The 25,339-nt window shown below is 43.4% G+C and overlaps 1 protein-coding gene across 4 annotated transcripts in view; it reads right to left on the reverse strand.

Moving 5' to 3' along the window:
* Positions 1-25,339, reverse strand: part of LOC104353289 (S-adenosyl-L-methionine-dependent tRNA 4-demethylwyosine synthase TYW1-like) — a 102,835-nt gene that overhangs the window by 52,434 nt on the left and 25,062 nt on the right. For all 4 annotated transcript variants that reach the window (XM_086475187.1, XM_086475188.1, XM_086475186.1 and 1 more), the window contains exons 8-11: positions 19,779-19,831; positions 17,006-17,124; positions 8,036-8,145; positions 1,515-1,692 (exon numbers count right to left, since the gene is read on the reverse strand). In XM_086475187.1, coding sequence (XP_086331313.1) covers positions 1,515-1,692; positions 8,036-8,145; positions 17,006-17,124; positions 19,779-19,831 — 460 coding nt within the window. The remainder of the gene's footprint in view (positions 1-1,514; positions 1,693-8,035; positions 8,146-17,005; positions 17,125-19,778; positions 19,832-25,339) is intronic.

A 25,339-nucleotide genomic window follows, 5' to 3' on the forward strand; every position in this document is an offset into this window, starting at 1 on the left:
TTTATGAAAACATGTGTGTGCCTGGAGGCAGATGAAGCTGCAGTCCAAATACAAGAGGAGGAGAGGAGAGAGGAAGGCATAGGGAGCACCATGCTGCAGACCCAGCCAGGGGGTCTGCAGAGCCAGTGGGCCCCCCTCAAACCCAGCGAACACCCCAGGCCACACTCCCCATTTGCACCATGGATGCCAGAGGTCATGCTGCCTATTTTAGGACAAACTTTTAGACTACAGCTCCCCTCTGCTCACAACAGAAAAGTGAGCTTGGTGCATACTTCAGTTCCCATATTAAGCAAATCATTTGCTTTGATGAGCCAAAGATCAGTTGCAATTTTCAAGACAGCAAGACTAGCATTTTATCACTTTCTTCTTTGTTTCTTTTTAAAAACATCCAGCAGATCTTAAGAACAGCAGCTTCAAAATATAGTCTGTGCTCCCTTTTTGACATGCTATTTTTAGGAAAGAGCAATTTCTGTCTATCAGGCACATAATACATGACTTAAAGTAACTTGATTACACAATTATTCAATCATTTGGAATGCCTTTGTAGTGTATAATTACTCACTCAAAAATCGCATGCCCTCCCCCCTCACTGCCATATTCAGAGCACGAGGAGGAAGTGAAAAGGAAGCTCTACCAGAAAGCACTAACATGGAGATGCATCGAGCTGAAATGACAAGCTGAGCGACACAGCAAAACCACCCCGTGTACAGCTCCGCTAACGCGCTCACGTAACTCCAGGGTTGGACTTTGCCAGTGTTGTTAGCTGACGGTATCCTGATGAGTTCCCAACCGTCTTGCAGCTCGCACCACACACTGCATTTCCTTGCTAGGGTGCTTCGGATTTTGTTAAAAGCAGCCTAGATCCTCAAGAACATCAGAAACAGGGATTCTTTGCGTTTGGAAAGACTCTTTCAGAGTTCATTAAAATGTTTTGAACATTTAGCTCAAGTCCCTCTGAGGGGAAGGTTAAAAACTACTGATCCCACATTTGCAGATCAGTATGTGCTTTTCACCTTCTCTTATCCCACACTCTGGTTCCTGCTGGAGATGCTGGGATGCACAGGTCTTTGGTTTGAGCCATTACGGTTGATCTTACGGAGTCAGAACAAAGATCAGACTCAAGAGAAGCAGCAAAACCGAAAAAGGCAATTTATGAGTTCAGTCTCCTGCTCTAGCTATCAGAAACACTCACACCAGTTATCCATGTCCCCAAGCACAAAACACAGCTCAATCACTGTTCTCCCCTCACACCTCCAGGAGGTACTATATTACATTCTCTTCACTTTCAGAAGTTATCACACTTTAAGAGACATAGAAAAGAAAAATCAAACTGGAGGAAAGACAAGAGATGAGAAAGAGCCCAGGGAGATTAAGGTTAAAAATCAAATAGACACCAAGTGGGCTTTTTCATTGTCAGTGCTCATGCAGAGCTGACTCTGATGAGCAATAAAATGGAATTAAAACACAGGTCAGCACTCAAATGTTTTAGTAGGGAGATATTTTGTCCAACTTACCTAATCTCATCTGGGAACTGTGCATTTGTAACCAGGAAACTAGAGATGCTGTGATGATGCAGGAGCTTCACAAACTGGTTGATCTCCGGGTACATGATGGGCTCTCCCACCAGTGACAGCGCGCAGTGTTTTGCTGTCATTGCTTCCTCAAAGCGATCTGCTTTTACTCCTGACACACCTGCAAAAAGAGGGAAAACAGGCTTAAATCAACTAAATCCCCTCCCAAACCATGCATCTGTATCTAAAATACACCCTGGCACAAGGAAGACTGAGCAAACCCAGCTGAAACCCTCCTGAACCAGAGGGGACACCAGGCCACGGCCAGTGCCCACCAAGCCAGCTCTGCAGGAATCCACAGAACAGTGCACGCCCAGACAGGTGGAGCTTGGGGCTTTGCATGCCCTGTTAACTACTGAAGCAATTTTCTACTAATATTTGAGGCCAGTTTTCCATTGCTAAGACCTCAATGATGCTGCCTGAATGCTGAGACAGAAACACAAGAGCCAGTATAATGCCACTTCAAGTCGGTGTCTTAAAAAGAGAAAACCAGATTCTGCTTGTCTCTGCCGCTGACCCCAAGCCCCCGTGGCCCCCAGCCCCACGAAGACCAGCTCCCCACAGGAGCTGGGCACATTTCGCCAAGCAAAGCACCAACCACCAGGTCTGAATCCATATTGGCAACCACATGAAATGCCACGCCACAGAAGATGCATTCAGAAAGCAAACCCAACACATGACACTGTCCTGAACAATGAGAGGCATTTCAGAACAAAAACACAAGGAGCTCAACTGTAGCATCCATGTGAAAATGCTACCTGCAGGTTTAACCAACCTGAGACACATTCATTATACCCACAGGAGGGCAGAGGAGAGGCAAATGCTCCTCCAGCCCATCCCTATCCAACCAAGTGCTCAGGACCCCATATGAAATCATCTGACTACAAACGAGCTTTTGTTCCAAATATGTCACTTCACATTTCCTTGATGTGCCTTGATGTACTCGAATAATATCTGAGGTTTTGGATTGGGGCTTGGTCTGTTTTAAAAAAAAACAAAGGCTTGAGTTTGAAACCAGGTCCTTAGCTCACCTCTCGTTGCCTAGATGCTGGAGCTCAAGCAGTACAGAAAATTACATGCTATGCTGCAAAGCCAAGATAAAAAGAGGTGTTTGTGGATGGATATTGCTTCAGCCTCACGTAGAAAAGCTGGTTTGTGATCAGAGCAAAGCTTAGTGCATTTTAAACCATCCAGGCTCAGCCCTGAATAAGTGACAGGACTAATGGTTATTCCACAGAAACTTGACAGTACTAAAATGAGAACTTTATTTGAAAAGAAAGAAGCATCAACCACACACAGAGATTAAAGGACTAACTTTCGTATTCCTAAAGCTACTGTAAGTAATTTTTTGAATTAATTAATTTCTCAACATCTTGCAATTGGACTACAATAATTACTGTGCCAGCTTTATAAGCAGACAGAAAAAATTTCCAACATCGTGTAAAGTTCAAGAGTAACTTTCTCAAAACAGTTTACAGCAAGTCTGGTATATAGTAAATACACTCCAGAGAAGGGTAGAGGTTTTGTATGCAATCATTCGACCATATAAATCACAAGTTAGACGGGGATAAACTAAGCAGGATTAGTGGATATTCCGGGGAGCACATGAACTCTCCTGCACTTTAGGCTGCCATACTGCTACAGCACTCAACCTCTGCTGCTGTAGATGAGCCTCCTTCTGTCTTTGGTCAATGAACTCCAGCAAAGTCAGAGCCTGGGCAGATTTCGTACAGCATGCAGCAGGTCCAACCCAGGTGCAGGAGCTTGGAGTCCTAGAAACTGGAGAAGCCCCTGCAAGAGGCAGTAGCGTACAGCTTTCAGCTCCTGCCGAGCTCAGATCTCAGCAGAGCGTGCAGCCAAGCCTCCTTTGATCAGTACACCTCCTTTGAAAAGCTGATTCCAGCTGTTCTCCTACTGGTGCACTTTAATTTGGGAAAGAAGTGCATCATTCGGCACATCACCCTAGAGAGGCTGGTTGCTGACTTCTGGTACCCCTCTGCAAGTACCTGTACACCAGTCATCACAAATGTGTGGGTTACCAGGGAGATAAGGAACCTCTTTTATCCACTCTTACAGCAAGACACACAGTCTTAAGATTTCCTAGTTCAGGTCATGAATTTTTGTGGGGTTTTTTTTTGTTTGTTTTTCCCCCAAGTTAAACTAGTGCTGTATTACCAGAGAGTCACACTCTCCTATTTTTGAATTATGTTCCATTCTGTGTGTGCCCTTCACAAGGGCACAGAGATTTACTAGTCACTACCTAGAAAATGTATCCATCAAATAAACTACTTCACACCTTCCCACCTTAGCCCCCTATCAGTAAGATGTGTCTCCATCACTTATTCTAAAGAGAATTATGTGACATTAACTAGTGTCTATGGTCTTCAACAACAGTACAAACTATGGCAACAATAAAAGAGAAGATGACATATCATCATCATCTCTAATAGCATGCATAGGGACTCTTACAGAATAGACGGCTATCCTCTAGGATAATCCTATAAGGATAGAGGGTCCCCAAGAATTCTTCTGTTCCTCCCAAGCAGCTCTCACTTTTACTACAACGCATGGAATTAATAGAGACTCAGATTTCCTTCGGCACAGAGACGTCTGTATGTGTGTACCTGAACACAAAGCTGCAGTACTGGTATTAGAAAGAGTACCAATTTATTCAACTAGCTTTGGGTATTATCTGAGCAGCATTACCAGACACTCAAGAGCCTTGAGGACTCTCTAGCTAAGACATTTTCTCCACGTTTTTCTTCTCCAGCAGCCCAAATAGTCCGGTCTGCTCTACGTTGGGGGTCAGTGTTCAAGCACCTCAGCAGATGGGTACAGCACCCTGCTGGAAACTCCTCTGGAGTCCTTGTGGCTGCCCAGCCAGCACTGCAGAACCCAGCTGCAACCTGTCCACCTCCTTTGACAAAGCAATTTAGTCCGTCTCACTGCTCAACCTTTGGGATGGTTTGTAGGTTTTTGGTGGGTTTTTTTTCATTTTAAAATCAATCATAATAAAATTCAGCCTACTATTTGTGGAGCGCTACTAAGTTTGCTGGAAGCAGACAGTCATGTTTTCTGCCTGAGGCACTTCCAACCTGGACAGAGGACAGCTCTGGCACAGCATGCAGGGGACGTTTGTCCTGCAAGACACTGAGCATCTTTGAACTCGCCCTGGCTTCAGCTTACCGCGCAGCGTTTCAATGCAATTTTGCTTTCACCAATTCTACCCTAACAATATTTTCAGACACCTCAGGGAAGCGACAATGTAAAATTCACAAAACGTAACAGCAAGCTACTGGGGTTTTCTTACTGATTTTTCTTCTCCTTAATAAACCTTTTGCTTTTAGTTACGTTGTTACGTTGCCATCTATCACTCTGAAAAAGTAACACATCTTTTCTTTTTCCACTTTGCAGCAGAGCACCCCCCCTTCCCCCCCCCCCCATCTTTCTCCTTTCACAGTTCCAAGACAAGGGTAACTGTCCTAAGGATGCAAATGCAAGTTTCAGGTCATATTTACAGAATTTGTTTAATGGAAAATAAGCTCCAAAAAGAGAGAATTGGGATGTCCTTACAGTCCTCTTGACACTTTGGGAATATTTTCAGATGCTGCCAAGTCCACTCATAATTTCTCCCTCTCCCCAGCCCTTTTTGGGAAGACACTAGGGTGTAGTAAGTGAAGGAGAGGGTTATTCCTTAGTCTGAAGACTGGTTTAAGCAGATTCCTGCACTCAGCTTTCAGAAGAAGGTACAGCTTTCAGGCGTCTGCAAAATAACTTCTGCTTTTCACCTTTCTTTAGTGCAAACAATACACACGGGCAACACTTCCATCGCACCACACCAGTACTGCAGAGCTCGGGGGCAACTCCTGCCTTCACAGGTGTACCCTCAATACTCCGCCAGCAACCATATGCAAATCTAGTCATCACTCTGAATAGCGTGTGGCTTCTTCCTAAGCAAGTATAAATGACTATTTTGAGTCAAGTCCTGCCTCATAAAAAGGAAGGGGGTTGTTATTGTTTAAGACTTAATGTTAACAATCATAACAAAAGTCCCAGAACTACTGGTTAGGAGGGACTCCCGCAAGTCTCTAGTCCAGCCTCCTGCTCAGAGACGACAATTGTCAACACTGGACCATGATGGTAATGGCTTTACTTAAAACATTTAAAAGCCTCCAAGGTTGAAGGGTCTCCCACCTCTCTGGGCCCCACCTTGGCTGAACAAGCTTATTTTCATGTCTAACTTGAACCTCCCAAACAGAAACCCAAGTCTGCTGTCCCCTGTGCTACCATGGCAGGTATGGTAGCATGGACCAGCACGGGGTTATAACACTGTCATACAGAATCTTCCACTTTTTGCTGAACTCCGCATGCATCTATTAGCCCAATAATCATGTTTCTGAAGGTCCCACTGAAGTAAATCAGTAAATCAAGGTCCCACACTGTGCCATTGAGTGTGCCTGCCACCCTCCCTAAATTAGTATTGCCTGCAAAAGTTGCTGAGGATATATTCGGTATCATCATCCCCATCATCTGTTGGTAAAGATGTTGCACAACATAGGTTCCTGGATCAATCCCTGAAGTACCCTGGCTTGTTATCAGTCAAACTGACCTCAAGCTACTGATCACAATCCTTTCAGCATGCCAGCCATATTTCAACTCATCTAAGAGCCTGGCTATCCAGAATAGACTGAATAAAAGAGTAGAGTTTGAAAAGTGCTCAATGCCTTAAGTGTTAAACATAAATACTCTTTTTTTTTATAGCTGTAATGGTCTTCTGTGATTGTTGTAGCCTTCTAGACAAAATTTGACATCCTGCTCTTCACTCATGTAATCTACCTGTACCCAAACTCCTGCTGTGCTGTTAGCAGGCAGCCAGGAAACCCTGCAGTAGCTCTGGCCCAGCCAGTCAGGCAGTACTGCTGCAGGAATCCTGCCTTAACTCAGCACTCTCCCCACACTGCCCACATGGCTGCAGTGCAAAACGAACACTGAGGCCAGGGAATCAGACCTGCGCTTCCTTACGGACTGCCCTGCCTCCAGCACTGCAGCTGTGTTTTCCTTAGGTTGAAGGAAGAGGCACTCTAACACCAACTACCTCGTTCACTGACTCGGCTCGGCTCGCTCCCTCTTCCCCAAGGAAAGGTCCCCTTACCAAATTAGCATCATTTTTCTCTATCTCACTACAGCACCTTCACAGCTTTCCCCTGGATGAGTTCCAGAGCTGTGATCCACTCCACCAGACTGCATGTGTGCAACAGGCAGAGCGCAGCCAGGTCTGGTTATTCTGGCCGCTCTCTATATCCAGTTCAGCACAGTAGCTCCTAAAGAACTGGCTTCCCTGGAGCTGCTGGTCTGAGAGCACAAGATGATTCAAACCAGCCACTTGATGAAAATGGAGCTCATGAGGCTCTAACTTATTTTTCTGCCTATTACATAACTCCAGTGAATGAGACAGAACAACTCTGCTCTGCTGACAGAAGGGGTTTTTTTGCCTGTCACATTTTTAATCCATTGGGTTCTCTCTGTGCCCAGCCAACATAAACAAACGGGTTCCCAAAATGACAGCCAAGACTAAGGCTCATCTTGCACATTTTATGGATGCTTCATTCCACTCCTGCTGCTCACACAGCCTCCGCTGTCAGTTCGGAAAGGCAGAGTCCTGGACCTGTCCTGCCAAGCTGGCCAGCCCTCCCAGCACACTAAGCTGACCTTGGCAGAGTAACCAAGTTTATTGCATTTGGGGGTAAAAAAAAAAAAAAAGAAAAAAGAAAAAAAGAAAAAAAGAAAAAACCCCAGCCAACTATAGATATAAATACATAATGAATAAACAACAAACTCACAAGGAGTTCCTTTGGGAAGCAAAATGCAGTACTTTTCAGAGGTGCTGTGCAACTGCACCTTCAGTCACAGACTGACATATGGAATAATTCCTGAAAATAACACTACTCTGAATGCTACTGCTCACTCATTAATGAGAAAAATTGCAATCTGGAAGTTTCAAAGCTAACACAAAAAGATCCCACGGTATTAAGGCTAGGTAGTATATTTCCTGTCAGGTTAGAGGTTGATTCCTTTTGCCTTCTACCTGCCCTCACTTTTACATAAGAACCAAGATTCCTCATCATCTGGGCCAGCTTTAACTCCTGAGGAAGCCTCTGTGCACACCAAGGAATAGGTTACGACAACTACCAAGGCGCACAAGAGGCAACTCCACTCTATTCCCTCAAGGCAGCAGTAGGTACCCAATTGCTGACTGTTGTTCTAATGTCAAAAACAAGGCAGAAGATCTCAGAAAACAATGCGTGCCACAAAAGTTTCTTCTCACCCGTCTTTCTGGTATTATAAACCTTGTGCATCCTTCCCAGCATTTCACAGATGACCAGAACGTTTTCATCTATGCTTTGAAGATGCTACTGCTGGTTATCTTGCAAAAGCATCATTAACTGAGAAGTGGGAGAAGTTACCTTTGAACTGCTTGACCATATTCTGATGGTTCTCAATAGCCTCCTGCAAGATCATTTCAGGTTGGTCCATCTTCCATCGCCACTCTGTGCCCACTGGATTTGTATGATGTCTGAAGGATAAAGAGACAGTATTCACTGTTGTTTGTAACACACATGGAAGAACCCATCTGTCACCCTGGGGACTTTGGCATTGTTCAGTAACATAAAAAGCAACAAGAAATTCTCAGCAATATCCTGCTTCTGACACAACTTTCAAATGTCATCTTTGAACACCATTCTCATACTCCTCTCCTTCCAGGCTCTGGTCTCTCCAGAAGGAAGAATGAATCTCACAGTTTATTAAACTTAACATACCTATTTTGAATCACAGGTAAAAAATTTCTAAGCTAAAGTGATGCTCTGCAGCTAGAAGGAGCTCTGTAAAGAAAGGAAAACTGGTTCTATATCCTCTTCTGACCACAGCTACACAAAGCACTAGAAAAGGAAGGTCCTAAGCCATTTTTAGCTCCACTGCAAATGTACCAACTGCCACCTTGAGAAGGACAGGATTTGTTTCTTACCCAATCTGTGTGTAACGCTCTAGTAACAAGACAGATGACAGCAGGCTACTTCAAACTATATGAAGAGACTAGGAAGCCTGCAGTATGCCAGAGATGCACTGCTGGTGGATGTGGTTAACCTCCCAGATTTATTCAGCAGGGGGTTCTCACCACTTCTGATATCTGCTAGTTACTGTGTTACTGAAATCCAAACGCAAAAAATAAAAATAAAATGTTAATTTCTCCGAGACAAGCAGATTGCAGGATAAAAACCACCAATCTTCCATCTGAGGGACAGCTTGGGTTAGGAAGCCAACTGCCTACCCAGAAAGTACCACTGTACCCGTATTTGGTTTTCTTTAAAAAATGGAAAAAGCCTACCCACACACATCCACCCAAGCACCTGGAAGGTATATGGAGTTTCTCCTCATTCCCTATTTCATTAGCATGAGAGGATGTTACAAAGACATTGTAAGTCATCTGAAAAAATGCACCCTGACCAGCAAGTGAAATATTATGAGCAACTGGTGGTACCCATCATGCTCACACCCGGACAAACACAATCCAGAGAGCACCTGTACAAGGGCACACACCTCTCCCTGGTGAGAGGAATTTCCCACTAACCTTGCTGCACTTAGACTGGTATCAAACAGGGATAATTCAGCCTAAGTATCATCCTAAGAAAATTAATTAATTTGTGTTTTCATCTCCTTGTTCTCTTTCCATCTTCTCCTGCTTTTTTCCAAAATATGCTAGGTCTTCCACTTTTCCCCTACCAATTCTACTGCTCCTCATAGAATAATTTATTAACAGAAGAGTGGTATATTTTGTAGTGTCTTTCAAAATAGTACTATTGGATTAATGTAGTTCTGGACAAGAGAACAAGATCAAGCAATATATACTCCTGAAACTGTTTTCTGACCAGCTGATCTCTGCCTCCTCTACCACTCTCCACCACCTCTGGAAGCCAGCCACAGAGACAACTGTGAGGTTACCTGCTGTATTCAGCCTTCCAGCTACTCAGGCACTAGGACATGACACCCAGAATTTAACTAAAGGAGAAAAGACAGAGGGAAGCACTTTCTCAGAATGAAGTTGCTGGTCCAGTGCTTACTGAAGACAATCAAAAGACTCCCACTGACTTCTAGAGGTGAGAAAAAGCTGCAGCTCCATACTTTGACAGTGCTAAGCCACATAAATTCTAGACCTGGTATCAATAAAAACAGCCCTTCAGGTATTTCTTCATCCACTTCAAGAGCAAAGATTCAAATGCTCCTCTCTAACTGCTTTACCATCTCAAAGACACATTAAGCTAAAACAGCTTTGCTTTTTGAATTTCCTTTTTTTTTTTTTTCCCTGCCAACATGGAAAGTTTTCTGAATGCCAACTATAAAAGACATTTATAAAACTCTTACATGTTTAACTACATAACTTGTACCTTGTATATTTAATAGGGCAAGTTGGCAGAAAATCAATACACTCTTGATGCACCCTGGACAGCTATTAATTATTAGTGTCTAACAGTCCTTGAATTTTTAACACATTCTAACTGTTTAATAAACGTACCAGGTCATGTCTACAAAGCAGCTTATTTGGCAAAAAGCAGTTTCTTTTCTAATAGGGGGAAAAAAAAAGCAATGCCTTGTGGCTGAAGAGCTTGAGGGTTTTTTTTCCCCCCTCCACAGTCCCTGGCACAGACAGAATGTCACTGTCACCTTCCCATTCCCCTACAGGCTCTGAGACCCTCTGCATCATCCGCCTCACCAGCTACTCAACTCTTGAGCAGGTAATTGTGCATAGTATTCCTTCCCTTCCCAAAATAGCACAAGCAGAAAAAAAAAAATCTCAACCAAAACCACACACACCAGAAAACCCTTGTTTTATTAGGGACTCCAGGTGTGAAACAGGTTTGATTTGACACTTCAGAGACAAGCCATCACTGCCACAGCACCCCACCACCATAGCGTGATGCAAGACTGCACAAAACACGATGGGGAGCTCCCAACTTGCTCCCCCTCTCCCCTGGCTCACAAGACCGCCTCTAATCCAGCGTTATTTGCATTCTCATCAGACCTTTGATCTACCAGTATTATTTGTCAGCATTATCAAAGCGTCCCTGGCAGTCAATCACACCTTTGTGAAGAAGGTGTATGCTTCTGTGTGACAGTGCATCCCTCTCCCTGATCACTTGTGTATTATTTTAATAAATCAGCTTTTCATTTACACCCTCTTAAAACGGTCCCTCTCTTCTGTGAACAATGCTTAGTATTATGAAGTCTTTCAAGAAACTTTGCGGGAAAAATGCAGAACAGGTACAAAGTACCATTTACTCCAGCGATCAATTGATTGATGTTGATACCCGGTGGGGAACATGAAGGTGAGGAAACGCTGGTGGCAGTGATCATGAAAGGACAGAGAACATGGTTCCCAGGGCGGGACAGGAGGGAAAGAGAAGAATAAAAACCAAGAGAGTTCAAGAAGCAGACTTCAGTGAACACTGAGAACCAGCAGGTGAGATCCCAGAGGAAAAAGGTTTAAGGGCAAAGGAGTTCAGGAGAACTGACAGTTTTTTAAACCCTATTAAGGCAGAAGTGTAAACCGTGTCAATAAAAAGCAAAGATACAAAAAGTAACAAGAAACCAGCCTGGCAGAATCACAGGCTCTTCTGCAACCTCCAGCTGAAAATAAAAGAAAGAGCACAAGAACACAAGGTCATAATCAGAAAGGTCAGGGCAAAAAATAATAATTATCAGATACAACTAGCAAAGGACATATAAATAGACTAACAAGAATGACTTTCCCTATAATGATGTGAGGAGGAAGAGGAAGACTCAAGAAAAAAAAAAAAACTGTCCAATGTATAAGCAAACAATGTTTAATGTTTCTCCGTGATAAGAAACCTGTTTTGCACCTTTTCTTCTGCTTTCTCATTACAGCAATGGGAAGAGCCCAGATTGGACTAGGAAGAGGACAGGTTAGATATCTAATCTAAATGAAATGTTTCCACTAGCATCGTTAAACTCACCCTAGAGCATGTAGGATGAATTGGCCGACAGTATCAGTCATTAGCAATAAGCTGAAAGTTTGTGAGGAGCATGTAAAAGTGATTTAAAACACACCAGAGAAGTACAAATGCAATGCTCAGTTTAGCAGGAGTCAAAGATTTCTATACCAGCCCATCTTAACTTCCAGTTCCTCAGGACATACTGGATTAAGTAAGTGTTTGTGAGCCTCAGAACAGAGCATTGAGACAGGTAACAGCCAACATGAACCTGCTGAGAATGTTTCATGCCAAACCACCACTAGTCTTTGTCGGCAAAGGAAAAGCAGAAGTGGTTGAGCTTTTGACACCATTTTACCCAACAGTCTCATAACCTGCCCAAAAGAAATGCTCTGTAAGCAGCACTATTTTGTAAGAGAGGACAAATCAGGGCAGAAAACTTGAATCAAAGATTAGTTACCAGTGGTTCAGTAGGACACCAGATCTATCCAAAAGACACTGTCTCAAAGACTAGTTCAAAACTAACCTGAATGTCAAGATGTACAGGTTTGCTTTCAAAGCCCATAATCACTCCATCACGTTACTGATTACTGTAACTGGGTAGCAAGTCACCGACCACGTGCAGTAACTATCAAGACACACGTGATCATTTCATAGGCAATAATCTGCTTATATTCACTACTGATGCCATAAATATGTAAACTAACAATGACAACTACAAAAGCCTTCAACAAGTCCAAGACCAGGAAAGCATGCACTGCTTTAAGATGAAGAGCATAGACTTCAATCCCAGCAAGTTGCTGGCAAGTTACTTTTTCTTCCTATCACAACCCTTTTGCATAACAGGAATGACAATACTGCCCACTGGGAATCCTCACATGGTAGATGCTACTCTGGGGACTACGTGCATTTACAGTGACCTCACCCCCACATTTCTGTGCCTGATTTGGCAAAACAGTGTCTAACTCCTACCAAGAGCCACGCTCTGCAGCACACCCTTTGCGCAGCACTGAGCAACTGATGATGAGCCCACCCTGCCCAAGCATCAGGCACCAGCAGCACTGCCAACGCCTTCGCAAAGTGCCAACACTCCTGCGAGCTGGCACACAGGCATCCAGCTGAGACAGTCACCAGGGTCTGCTCCCATCTCACCTGATGGACCACATGAACATTTCCTCCCACCTAGAAATGCCTCAGATTATTACAGTGCTGGCAGAGCAGCACATAAAGGCACCGATTTTTTCATTTTTTTTAATTTTTTTTTTACTATTGTCAGAGGCATAAACTAGGTATATTCTATGATGCCCTGTCCACCATCCCATTTATATGGTCATTTCAAGAGCTCCTGGAAGACAGAGAGGCCCAAAGGTCAACAAACCAGTGAAGAATCAAATCTGAAGGAAACAATGATCCTTGGATCACAATATATTAATTCTATAAACCAAAAAATAGCTAAATTGAGACAGTGGGAGAAGAGAGGATTAACTTAGCGGAACAGGGACTGGTGGCTGGACACGCAAGGAGACTCTGAACCTTCAGGCTCAGGTTCAGAGTTTTACAAACCTGCAATGTCAACTCCTTTGATATCATAATATTTCACATTTCCCTGAAGAATGTAGCCTCTGGAGTCAAGTTACTTGGAAAAGCAACTTTTGTTTTAATCTATGTTTTCAGTTTCTTCTTAATTTTTTTTTAATGACCTTATTAAGTACCTCTCTTATTAGAGATTGCTATTTTTCATCTCTTCACTTTGCAGGACTTACTGTGATCACCAGCTTTTGGCCACACACTTATTTAGATTGCCTGAACAGAACTGCAGCTGTGGCCTACTATACAAGCTAAAGCCGAAACCCTCAAGTACAGGTATAATCATAAAGTTACAGAAGAAGAAATATGAACCAATTTCTTTACAGCGTATTTCACTCTGTCTGGTTCGCCTGCTCCTCAGATGCAAAAATAATAAACTCTATTAATTTAAATCTGATTTAGCTGTTCCATCTCTCCACAATAATTGATTGGGCTTTAGAGACTCAGCCAGAAAACATAATCAAATCAGGTTTGCCTGGTGATTGTGCTGCAATACAGTGTCAGAAAGCCTCAGTCCCCGCACTTGCTCTAATTGATTAAAAGATTTGGTCACTTGCACATTTCCATTTAGACAATTAAGCTAAAGAGACACTACAAACACAGCAAGACCAGCTGAGTGCAATAATGGATAGTGACAGATTATTTTTGTAGTGAGAGTTATGACTTAGGGACATTGCAGTAATTAAGGTGTGGAGTTCTCCCCCCCACCCCATGCTGGGATGCAACAGCCTCAGGAGTTCAACACAGCACGATTGCTGCCTTGCGGGAGGAACATCATACAAACATTCTGCTTTTCCTGCCCTCCAAAGAAGCAGCCACATTATAAACCTGCATCACCAAACTTTCAGCCAGCTCTCTGAAGGGGAGAGGCAGGGAAGCACAAACTGGTCACACCAGTAAGGGGGCACTGGCAAGTCTGATATTCATCAGGGATGAACCGTTTCCAGGGCATGAAGGAGAAGGAAGGTCTCCAATGCAGAGTCCAGCTATATCTTTTAGAAAAACGCCTAATTTTCTGAGTATTTGGATGCTGGCTGCACCCATGATTCCTGGTTTGAGGCCAAAATGTGTCCATCACGACCAGCCAACTACAATGACATCCAATTCCCAGGGAAAGCAGCTGAACTATAGCATTTCTTGCCAAAGTGGGAAAGAGAAAACAAACAGGCTCCATGGCCTTTTCCTCAGCGATCCTGAGAGCGCTGTGGTAGTTATGCAGTTGGAAACATTGGCAGACTCTACAAATGTCAAAATCCTGAAAAAAAAAGAGATCAAGAAAAAAGGAATCACAGTGATCTTATCTGCAAGTGAGTGTGCAGAGCTGCACGACGAAACCAGCAAGGCATAAAACCTGTATTAAAAACATTTGGCCAACAGTAGATCAAAACTATTGCTTCATATGTCTCCAACAGCACAGATGGTAACTGCTATTAAGAAGGTAACATGTTTGTCCTACCCAGCCACCGGTGCCTGCAACTCTACATTTAGTCTCACACGATTAAGAACCTGCAAGGTGTGGTGGGTTTAAAATAAAAAGTGTATAGATAGCCCTGGCTGCAGGGTTTGTGAACTGTGCTGACATGCAATCAGGAGGGAGAGCGGGTATAGAAGTCCCTTCTTCCTACACCAAATCAGCCTGATCAGCACAGCTCACAACCACACAAAGGCTGCAGCAGCCCAAACAAAGTGAAGAATGCTTCTTCCCACAGCAGTTCTGTTGTATGTCAAGCTTAAGGTGTACATAAAGTGAGCCTCGGGATAAAACTCAAACTCATCCTTAAGTGTTCTACCTCAACAGAGGTCTGAAAAGAGAAGACAGACAGCTGCAGTCCGTATGGAAGAGTCAAAACGCTGCAACCCATTTCACCCACAGAAGGTAAATAAATGAGAGCATTTTTCTGCACAGTCCGCTGGAAAGCTGTTTCCTTGCATTCAGCTTGTTACCGTTAGTGAAATAAGCTTTCTAGCATTCATTATCATCAGGGCTACTGCTTCCACGATTCCTCTTAAAAGTGATAAATGACAGTTACAGGACGATGAGTTAGAGGCACACGGAACGCATCACACATGGCGATTTATCCTGATTATCGCACTTTCCAGTTTACACTTGTTTGACTTCCCTCATTCAGTCCCATACTCCAGGCACAGGCTGCTCCTGCTAAGAAATACCAGGTTGGGTCATTTTGAAGGGGAACAGTGTTAAATGATCTACAGTGCAATACTAGGAACAAAATGTCTCATTCTGAAGATGTTATTGCTTTCTATTTGCTGTTTATGATGTGCCTTCTGTGCAGGGACAGAGGTACAACAACAAGCATAGCAATCTTCTTCCTACCAGTACAGTCACCACCGCAGAATTCAATGCACCATTGCTAGCTGACACTGGGGGGGTGGGGGGGGGGGGGAAGACAAGCAGTACATTCTTCTTGCCAGGCATTAGATTGCTCTGAAGAAAAGCAGCAAAACTTGCAAACATGCCATTTGCTGTGTTCTTTCTAGCCAGGATATGATGAAAGCCCATCAAGACATCAAGAGCACCAACTAACACTTTGGAATAGACTCCCAAACGCAAACTGAACAGGATAGCCAGTGTCTAACATACTTAACACTAGCATGGAAGACAGCTTCAAAGTGCCTTCAAAATTATAGCAGTCCTTGTGTGCTGACACTGTCATTTAAATATTCTCTTGAAATATTTGCATTATTAAAACTTGAAGACTACGAAAGACAGAAAGTGTTACTCAGACGAATGTGGCTGGTTTTGCCTGGAAATATTGGGATGTTGGACAGCCAGGCTTAGGGATGGAATAGGTGTTATTGGCAGCCAGCCCCCTGGGGCAGGCATAAATACCAAAGGAAGTGCAGCCCCCATGATTTGAATTAGCTAGCAAGGTAGAAGACAAAAGAGATCGAAGAATAACCTCCACGTCCTCCCACTCAGTATGCTTTCACAGCACTGATTTTATTTCTGCTGAGCCTCTAGTCTCTCTCACCAATCCCATCCTGCACTCCCCCAGCCTAGCAAAAACCTCCCTCAAACCCAGGCATTTCAGTTCGTAAGCAGCGCTGGAGCAGCTCACAGTTCAGATCCAGGCAAAGCTCATTTCCTTTAGAGAATTAACAACAAAGTAATTCCTTTGAGAAAAGGGGTCACTTTACCGACTAAAATGGAAAGTCATTTGTTAGCTACTGTTTTAGGAAGGCAGCAATTACTAAGTCATCACTTTTCACTCACTGAGGACAATTGAATTGGTGGGGGTGAAGGTACTTTAAATAAGAAAAATGATCCAATTTCAAAACAAAGCTACTCACACCACTTAGCACCTTGATGGCTTTGCACAACTTGAGCCAGCCCATGTTCTCCAGAGCACCAGGAGCCACACGGGGTCCCAGACAATGATCTCCAGAGGGAACTAAACCTCTGCCAGGTGCTGGGCACAGACAAGAGTTCCCAGGGCGGTGGGAACTGCAAGGTGGTAGATGAAGAGGTGTCTGTCTCCTGCCTCCCCAATTCCTCCTTCCACTGGTCCCTTTGCTGGAGCCAAAGACCTGGCTGCACAGGACACAGTTCTAGGGAAGGTGGCACTGGGGAGCCCTCAGATCCTCTTCAGCCTCCGAGATGTGGAGCCCACCCACCCAGCTCACCTCCTACCCTCCCTGACCCACAGGCTCCACAGCTCTCAGAAGGGGAGGAGCACAGGCAAGCAAGGGGGAGCAAGACTGCTCCCATCCAAACACTTCCTCCCCAGTTTCCAAGTGAAAAGGGCACATGAGCAACACTGCCCGCTAGGACAGAGTGGAACAGAACCCCGACACCACAGTAAAACCGCATCAGTATTTTACCTCCAGCAAAAGACGCATTTGTTTGCGCAAGCCAGGCTCGGCGTGGCCTCCATGCAGCGGTGGCTCTCAATTCCATAAAACGTGTGTTTGTAGCAGCCTCCTCGGCCTCGGAGCATCGACTAACAGCAGAGAGACACAAATATCAAGAAAGTTAAAACACACCGCCTGTAACCAAGCTGAGTGCAGAGGTTTGAAATCTGCTCCCTGGGCATATTTGCAGTTTTCAGTCCCTAGTAACTTTGGTGTTCAAAGTCACCTGTGACAGACATCGCAAGCGAGGACACGGCTGCAGAACATGTCTGAATAGTGGCAGATGCAGTCTGTTTTAAGAAATTCATAGCACACAGATCAGTATAAAGTGTGACTGTTTATATACACCCTTACAGGAAAAAAAAAAAAAAAAAAGGCATCTACAATGTCAAATTTACAACTGTTTTAGAGGAGGGAAACTTTAACATAATCAATAACTTCTCACTTGCAACACCATAGCATAACAATGTGCTTTACTGAAGCTTTTAACTGAATCAGCCAACAAAAGAAAGCCAGTGAAGCCACTTGAGCTGCAAGAAATATTATTGTAAAAGCTCACTAAAGAGTAACAAGGATCAATTTCAAGGCTGCCCTACTGAACACTCAATTCTTTTCATTTGTCTAGTAGAGTATTTCTTCTAGCACTAAATTAAATAAATATCCTGACCTTATAAACCCTCATTCACACCAGTCAGTGGCTCCAGCAGGATGCTGCACTTTCCTTCACAGCAGAACTGCAGCAGCCTTCCCACCAGGATTTAACTCCTATTTAGCATGCAAGTTGGAGAAGACTGTCTTTCATTATCTCAGTGAAATAAAATAAATGAGAAAGAATCTTTACTACTCTCAAGAGAAAAACTTGAAATATGAAATAGTAACTTTTAATCTACCTTCCTCTACCTGAAGAATCCTGGTGATCCAAAAGAAAGTCTCCACTGAGCAGTGGGGGAAGAATATACAGGTAACCCCTAACATATGCACAACCTTGTTACACAGTTGCAAGACTAAACAAAATGGAAAATGCTGTTTGTTCTACCCATTCATCAAACAATTCACAAATTCTAGGAGAGCAAGTTATATTTTGGATTTCGTAAGACAGGCAAATCAACAAACTCTTCCTACAATTTGCAGGTTTTATGCTCTTTTCCAGACTCTGACAGAACACAATCATTTTAATCTGAGATACCGCTATGCAACTCTGCTTAATACTAATCCTTCTAGCTCTGCTCCTGCTTTCTGCTGATACAAATCTCAAACAAGCCTCCTGAAGATATTCACATATTGGTGTGAATCTAAGTCAAAGCCACTGCCTGTAACCAATTTCAGCTCAATTTATTAGAACACTTTACATTCAATTCCTGCTTAAGCTAAAAATAGTATCTAAGCACACAGAGCTGCTATTTATTTTGTGAAATGGCTTTACAGTGCTGCATTAAATTCCGGCTTTTTAATAAAAATAGGTTCTCTGGTTTTCTCAGTCACAGCATTGATGAAGTTTGACAAGTTTTTCTTTAAACATTTCATGGCCTTCTCTGACACTAAAAATTATAGGAGAAAGAAATATTTGTAAGAGTAAATAGCAGAAGCATCAGTGGAATCAGCACGTCTCACAAATATTGATGACAATACAGCAGTGGGCTCTTTAAACCATTCACCAGAACAAGTCTTTTGATGAAACAGTTCATTGATACCAGGCATTTCAATAAGAAAACCTCACTGCAGCCACCCACTTTGGTGACTGCCATTCAAAGAGCTCTTTTCAAAAATAAACAAAGTTAATCATCCAGCAGAAAGAGAGCTGAGAGACCAAGGAACTGATCACTGCCACAGCACAAGAACTAGAGATGTGCTGGCATTTTAATCAGGTGATGATTCCCATAGTTTACCATCCCACGAACGCTGAAGGCTTTAGCGTGTTATATCAATGTTACTCCCCAAACGTGTAACATTATAGACCAGCTTTCAACTCCTGAGCTTCTCAGGGACCCGTAAAGGACAGCCAAAATGATAGACACATTGAAGTAGCTGGAGGTTGTTCTACAGGGCTCTGTGCCTCTGCTGGAAACATTTTTAAGTCTGCAAACTACTTGAAACGCTGCTGGCTTACATAGCCTACAATACACAACTGCAGGGCTTGGAGGATGACTTTTTCATATATATGTGTACATACAGACACATTATACACAATTACAGACATACACACACTCCCACAGAGTAACTTTTAAGAAGTCCTAGCATTAACGAGTGACAGCTACCTTGCTATCTAAATCTTACTTGACAAATGCTGAAAACCAGTGGAGGAGCACTGACTGTCACAAATCAGATATATCAGTCACAGAACAACAGGTTCAAATGCCCTTGTGTGCCCACTGAAGTGTAATGACGGACTGCGTTATCTTTGTTTCAGAAGATCTCACACTGGTGACGTAACCTTCACACTTTTCTCTGCGGTGTTCAGCTCCTGCCATATATTTCAGTAGGCAAGAGATATTTTAGCAGACAGCAAAATAACAGGAAAACACACAGCAAATGATGTTCCCAGCTTTTCACCACGGTAGCATTCTCACTCTTCACAGCAGGATTTTAATAGCTTGAAATGCAAACTACAGCTTAGAAAACGGAATTTGCTTTTGTGCAAGTAATATCACATTTTTAAAGGACATTTCGTTTGGAAATTGTAATATGTGAATAAGTCTCTAGGGGTTTTTTTCTTAAATTTATAAAATGAGAAAAGAGAGCATACCTTTGTCCATCGGCAGAGCTTCACACCAGAATGGCTTCCAATCAGTTTGTAACCTGAAAACAAACAAAAAACAATCAAACAATCGATTTTAACCTGCAATAATTGGTACACAAAGCATTCCAATTGGTACACAAAATTATTAACCATCACAGCCTCAATGCTGCCCTACCCCATTGTCCTCAAGATGACACTCCCAACAAGATGTCAGTGCCCACTCTCAGCACTCTCCATTTGATTCTGGGAACCTGCACATCAGAGCAAAGGCCATGGACACTCGGCCAACTTGAAACTGTTTTTCTTAATGGGAGATTTATTTATATTGCTCAGTCTTGTTTGAACCAACAGGGGGTGGCCAGAAGACTTCTCCACATAACAGGACAGCAGACTAACAGGTCTAGCCCAGCGATGTGGGACATCTCACTGAAACCAAGGGACAGCACATGGGAGGGAGCAGGACAGGGAACCAGAAGCATCTCCCAGGCCCTAAGGCATCACCCTAAAAGAGGTTGTTCCCCAGAACCAAGGAGACCTAATTTCCACTGCTCCCTGGCCAGTGTGACCAAGCCTGGAGGACATTTGACTCACATGCACCCCTCTGTGAGGACAGAGGAAGAGAACTGAAAGGCAGGGCTCAGCTTGAACTCAAACGTCACGTGTTCACCAACTCCATCTCCACTGGCTGCAGTGGAGCCACAGTGAGGGAGCTGCTCCTCCATGCCTTGAGGAAAGCTGATTTCACATCACTTCCCTGCTCCCCAGCCAAGATCAACACAATTTCATTTAATTTTATTGGTCCAGGAGGATTAATTCCACAACATTCATTAAGCACTAAGTACTATTATTACCCAAACTCCTCAAGTTGGGTTATTTTTCTCTTTGAAAAAAAAGTGCTTAGAGACCAATATATCTGAAGGATTAAAAGTCACTTCAAAATCAGCATAAATATAAGAGGGATTTGAGGAGCCTCACTGTGTCATTCACACAGTAGCTTTTATACGTCAATGACCTGGTTGCCCCCAAACCCAGCATATCTCAACTAGCTGCTTTAGGCTGATGTTTATATTAACACTTTCAAGGGGAAGAAAAAAAAAAAAAAAAAAAATCAAGTTTTAGGTACTGAGTCTCCTTCCTGACAACCAGCATGAACTTAACAGGGAAAAAAGCCTTCTGCTCAGCAGAAGAACTGGCCTTCACCTCCTATAATAAAAGCAGCACAATTACCCTGCCTGTTTGTCACTCTGCATCTCTTGCATGGCAAGATCCCAGGTGAAGACACACATGGCTAATAAGGAATCACACAGCATCTAGAGCACGTTGCTCTAGTTACTCTGCCACTTAAACCCAGCAGAGATCTGCCCAGTCTCCTTTTTCCTCTTGACCTGATCATACAATCATAGAATCATTCAGGTTGGAAGAGACCTTTGAGATCATCAAGTCCAACCATCAACCCTACTCTACCAAGTACACCCCTAAACCATATCTCCAAGCACCACATCTAAGTGACCTTTAAACATATTAAGGGATTTTTTTTTCCCTAATGTCTAGCCTAAACCTGCCCTGGTACAGCTTGAGTCCGTTCCCTCTTGTTCCATCATTAATTACCCGTGAGAAGAGCCCAGCACCTACTTCTCTACAATGTCCCCCCAGGTAGTTGCAGAGAGCAATAAGGTCTCCCCTCAGCCTCCTTTTCTTAAGACTAAACAGCCCCAGTTCCCTCAGATGCTCTTCATGAGACTTATTCTCTAGGCCTTTCACCAGCTTTGTTGCCCTTCTCTGCACTCTCTCCAGCACCTCAATGTCTTTCTTGTATTGAGGTGCCCAGAACTGAACGCAGTACTCTAGGTGTGGCCTCACCAGTGACAAGTACAGGGGGATGATCACCTCCCTACTCCTGCTGGCCACGCTATTCCTAATACAAGCCAGGATGCCATCGGCTTTTTTGGCCGCCTGGGCACACCACTGACTCATATCCAGCCACTTGTAAATCAGCACCCTCAGGTCCTTTTCTGCCGGCCATCCTTCCAGCCACTCTTCCCCAAGCCTGTAGTGTTGCATGGGGTTGTTGTGGCCCAAGTGCAGGACTCAGTACTTGGCCTTGTTGAAGATCACACAGTTCGCCTTGGCCCATCGATCCAGCCTGTCCAAGACCCTCTGCAGAGCCTCCCTACGCTCAAGCAGTTCAACATTCCCACCTGACTTGGTGTCGTCTGCAAACTTACTAAGGGTGCATTCTATCCCTTCATCGAGATCATTAATAAATGTTAAACAGAAGTGGCCCTGGTACTGACCCCTGCAGACCACCACTTGTGACCGGCCGCCAGATGGATTTAACTCCACTGATCACCACTCTCTGGGCCCAGCCGTCCAGCCGTTTTACCCAGATGAGAGCCAGAAGTCCTTGTGGCAACTTCTGACTGACACTTGTCAGAGGCAGCTGTGTGTACCTGGCTGTGCATTTGGCTGCATCACATCATCTCTCCCGCCCTGGGTCTGTCCTGCCCATTTTTTCAGCGTTTCTTTGCCAACAGGCTTGTCCAGCAAGGTCTAATCTCAGCAGAGACCTCCCTGCGCTGATAAAATTTCTGTCCTTACAGGATTTCTCGATGTATTGAAAAAGGTGCTGGTATCCCTCCTCCAATACAGCTGTCCAAGCCAGGCTCTTTGCTGATGTCATCCAGCACAGCCCTAGCCTTATTTTTTCCATTTTTCAGAATCCAGCAACAGAATTCATGTAAGATTATTCCCTCACAGATCACTTGTCAGTAGAAGTAACATGGCTGCTTTAAAATGGGGTTTAGATTAAAATTAAATTGGAAATAGGACATGCTTGCCCAGATCTGCTACTGAGTTGTTTGAGGGAAGAGAGGAAGCAGCTAAACTGAGCAAGGTGCCAAGCTCTGGAGCCCAAAGCTGCAGCATTTTCTCTTAAGTTACTTAAATCAACTTCCACCATGTGGAGCGCCCACAGCTTCCTTTAAAGGCCAAGAAAATTGTACACATTCAACATCAAAACAAAGTCTTATAAACTTCAGCCAGCTTTAGCTATGAGAAGGGGTTTACTCATCTTGTTTGCTGCTGCCAGGAGTCACAGCTATGGTTACAGGAAGAAACAGCATATACTTGCAGGACTTCTTAAAACCACTGTACAAAGCTGTCTTCACCATGTAGGTAACTGGTGGAAAAGTGGGGTGGGCTAAGCCATTGCAGTGAACATTGGCCACACCATGTTTTTTCAGACTTGGAAATCAGACAAAACATGTGACTTTTTTTTCCCCTTTTTACACATCTAGTCTAGGTGAGCAGAGTCTTTCCACCTCTGTAAAGCCTGTTTCTTCAAGCAGTTGCTTTCCTGCTGGTTAAGTAACACAGGCAGCAAACCAGTTCAGGCTAAAAGAAAGTATAAACAGTTAAGCAAGAACCAAGTAGTGCTAAGTTTCAAACCAAACGTGAGAAAATGTGCTCAAGAACCAGTCTGAGGGTCTTCGTTCTATTTCCACATCACAGCTTCTGCTGAACAACCCCATTGAAAGCTCAGCCTAGCTCACCTCTTCCATCGGCTTTGCCACAACTTCACTGTGGCTCTGACAAGATAAATGACAATTGAATTGAATCTTACTGGTGGCCCAGAAGTCTGCACCTCTGTGTGCCAGGACTCAGCATGAAAACATTCACTTCTTTGCTCTTAACACATATTACTTGTGAGCAATAACTCTGAGTATTCGGTTACAAGACCTTCCAAACAACAGTGTGTTGTCTTGATGGGACTCTGCTCACAGTCCCTATGTAACTTCAGATACTAAGGCTGAACAAAAGCAATCCATTTATTATTTCTACAGCCTAATATTCAAAGGATTCCTTAAATTATAAGCAGGCTTACAGTAATCAGCTCAACTCCTGACTAAGAGCACAAGAACATCTAATCTGAAGTCTGTGTATTAGTTGATCCTGCTCTAGATGATAAATTTTGAATGAACTAGAAGCCTGCCAAACTTCACTGAAATTAAGTGTCGTTTTTTACTATATTAAGACATGAATTAAGCTTTTAGACAAGCTTTTGGGTGAAATGAGTGTTATCAGGCAATAACACTAGGCTGATAAACGTTTGGTGATTGCTTGCCCTGACAATTCAACTTGAGTTTAATAGACCACAGACAGCCTTTTAACCAAAGAGATGGCCAGTGTCACAGATGGCAACTGCTCCATTGTCTGGGGCAAAACTGTTCTGCAGCCATTTAAAACTACAGTGCAGCATTTCAACTCCATCACGTAAATAGTAGTTTTAAAAGTCCATTCTCTGAAACTCAGAGAATTCATTGAGGGAAAAATCGTACCACCACAGGACCCTACTGAGCTCTCAGCACTAAGACAGAACACTGCTATCTGTATACCCATGTCACGTTCAGGGTATCAAGGTATTCTGGTTGTGGTTTTGCTAGTTTACCAGTGCCGTGCATATAACAGATCTTTCTAAGCTCCTGAACGTGGATGAGTTATGTGCACGTGAACAACTATGTTATTTTAATTTTGAAAGCAGAACAGATAAACCAAATTTCTACGAGTATAACTGTCCATATTGGAAGCAGTGTCATGATGTCTGCGCAGTCTAAAAAAATGCACCTGTAAGGCAGCTATACTGAACAGCTTTCAAAGATTGCTGACTATCGTGACATGGCAAAATATCCAGAAGAAAACCCAAGGACACCTTCCAGTTCAGATCTCTACACCACCTAAAGCTTGCTTCAACAGAAGACTTTGAAAGCACAAAGCAAAAGATTTAATTATGAAAGAATGAAGTAGATCAATGGTTGAAAAATCCCCAAGAGGTGCAACAAAAAGAATTAGCCAACCTTCTCTAACAGTGCAGTTATCGTAAGCTTGGTAAAAGCCAATCTGATGTCACATTGTGCTTCACAAACTCAAATGACTTTCAGAAGGCTTTTCTTCCAAGAAGAGTAATACACAGCTGACAAATCAGTGTGGTTCTATCAAGTAGTCTCCTTAAATAAAAGCCCTCTTGTTTGAAGCAATCTGTTAAAGCTGAAACTTAGTGCAGAAAGAAATTCACACTAGGAGAACGTTTACAGGGAAAAAATTTCCAATTTCCTGCCACTTTGCAAGAGTGCAGTTTAAAAGGGCCAGAGCTGAAGGTCAGCAACACTGCGGTAATCCATCAGCACCACTTTAAGGGTCATTTTGAAAGTTGTAACACAACTACTGCGCTTCAGCCACCACCGAAAAGACAATGTTCTGACTACATCTAGAAAATTAGTAAGAAAAAACCCCACAGAAATGCCGTTGGTGAAAAACCTGTTCAAATTATATCATATTTTATACAATATAGAAAGAAGTGTAGCCTGGGCAATGGAATTTTTGAGACTGCCTAAGCACGACAGGAGAAACTTCCAGTTTCACTCCTAGTACTGTTCAATCTTCAAGAAAGTCTTGCCAAGCCCCTCAAGACCTACTTTAGGTTTTTCCTTTTTTTTTTTGAAAAAGAAGAAAGTGCTCCTAAAAAGCACAAAAAGCTTGTGATTTATGGCAGAACTTACTTCCATGAACTC

This window comes from Leptosomus discolor, chromosome 18, assembly GCF_034619465.1.
Source record: "Leptosomus discolor isolate bLepDis1 chromosome 18, bLepDis1.hap2, whole genome shotgun sequence".
Lineage (NCBI taxonomy): Eukaryota > Metazoa > Chordata > Aves > Leptosomiformes > Leptosomidae > Leptosomus > Leptosomus discolor.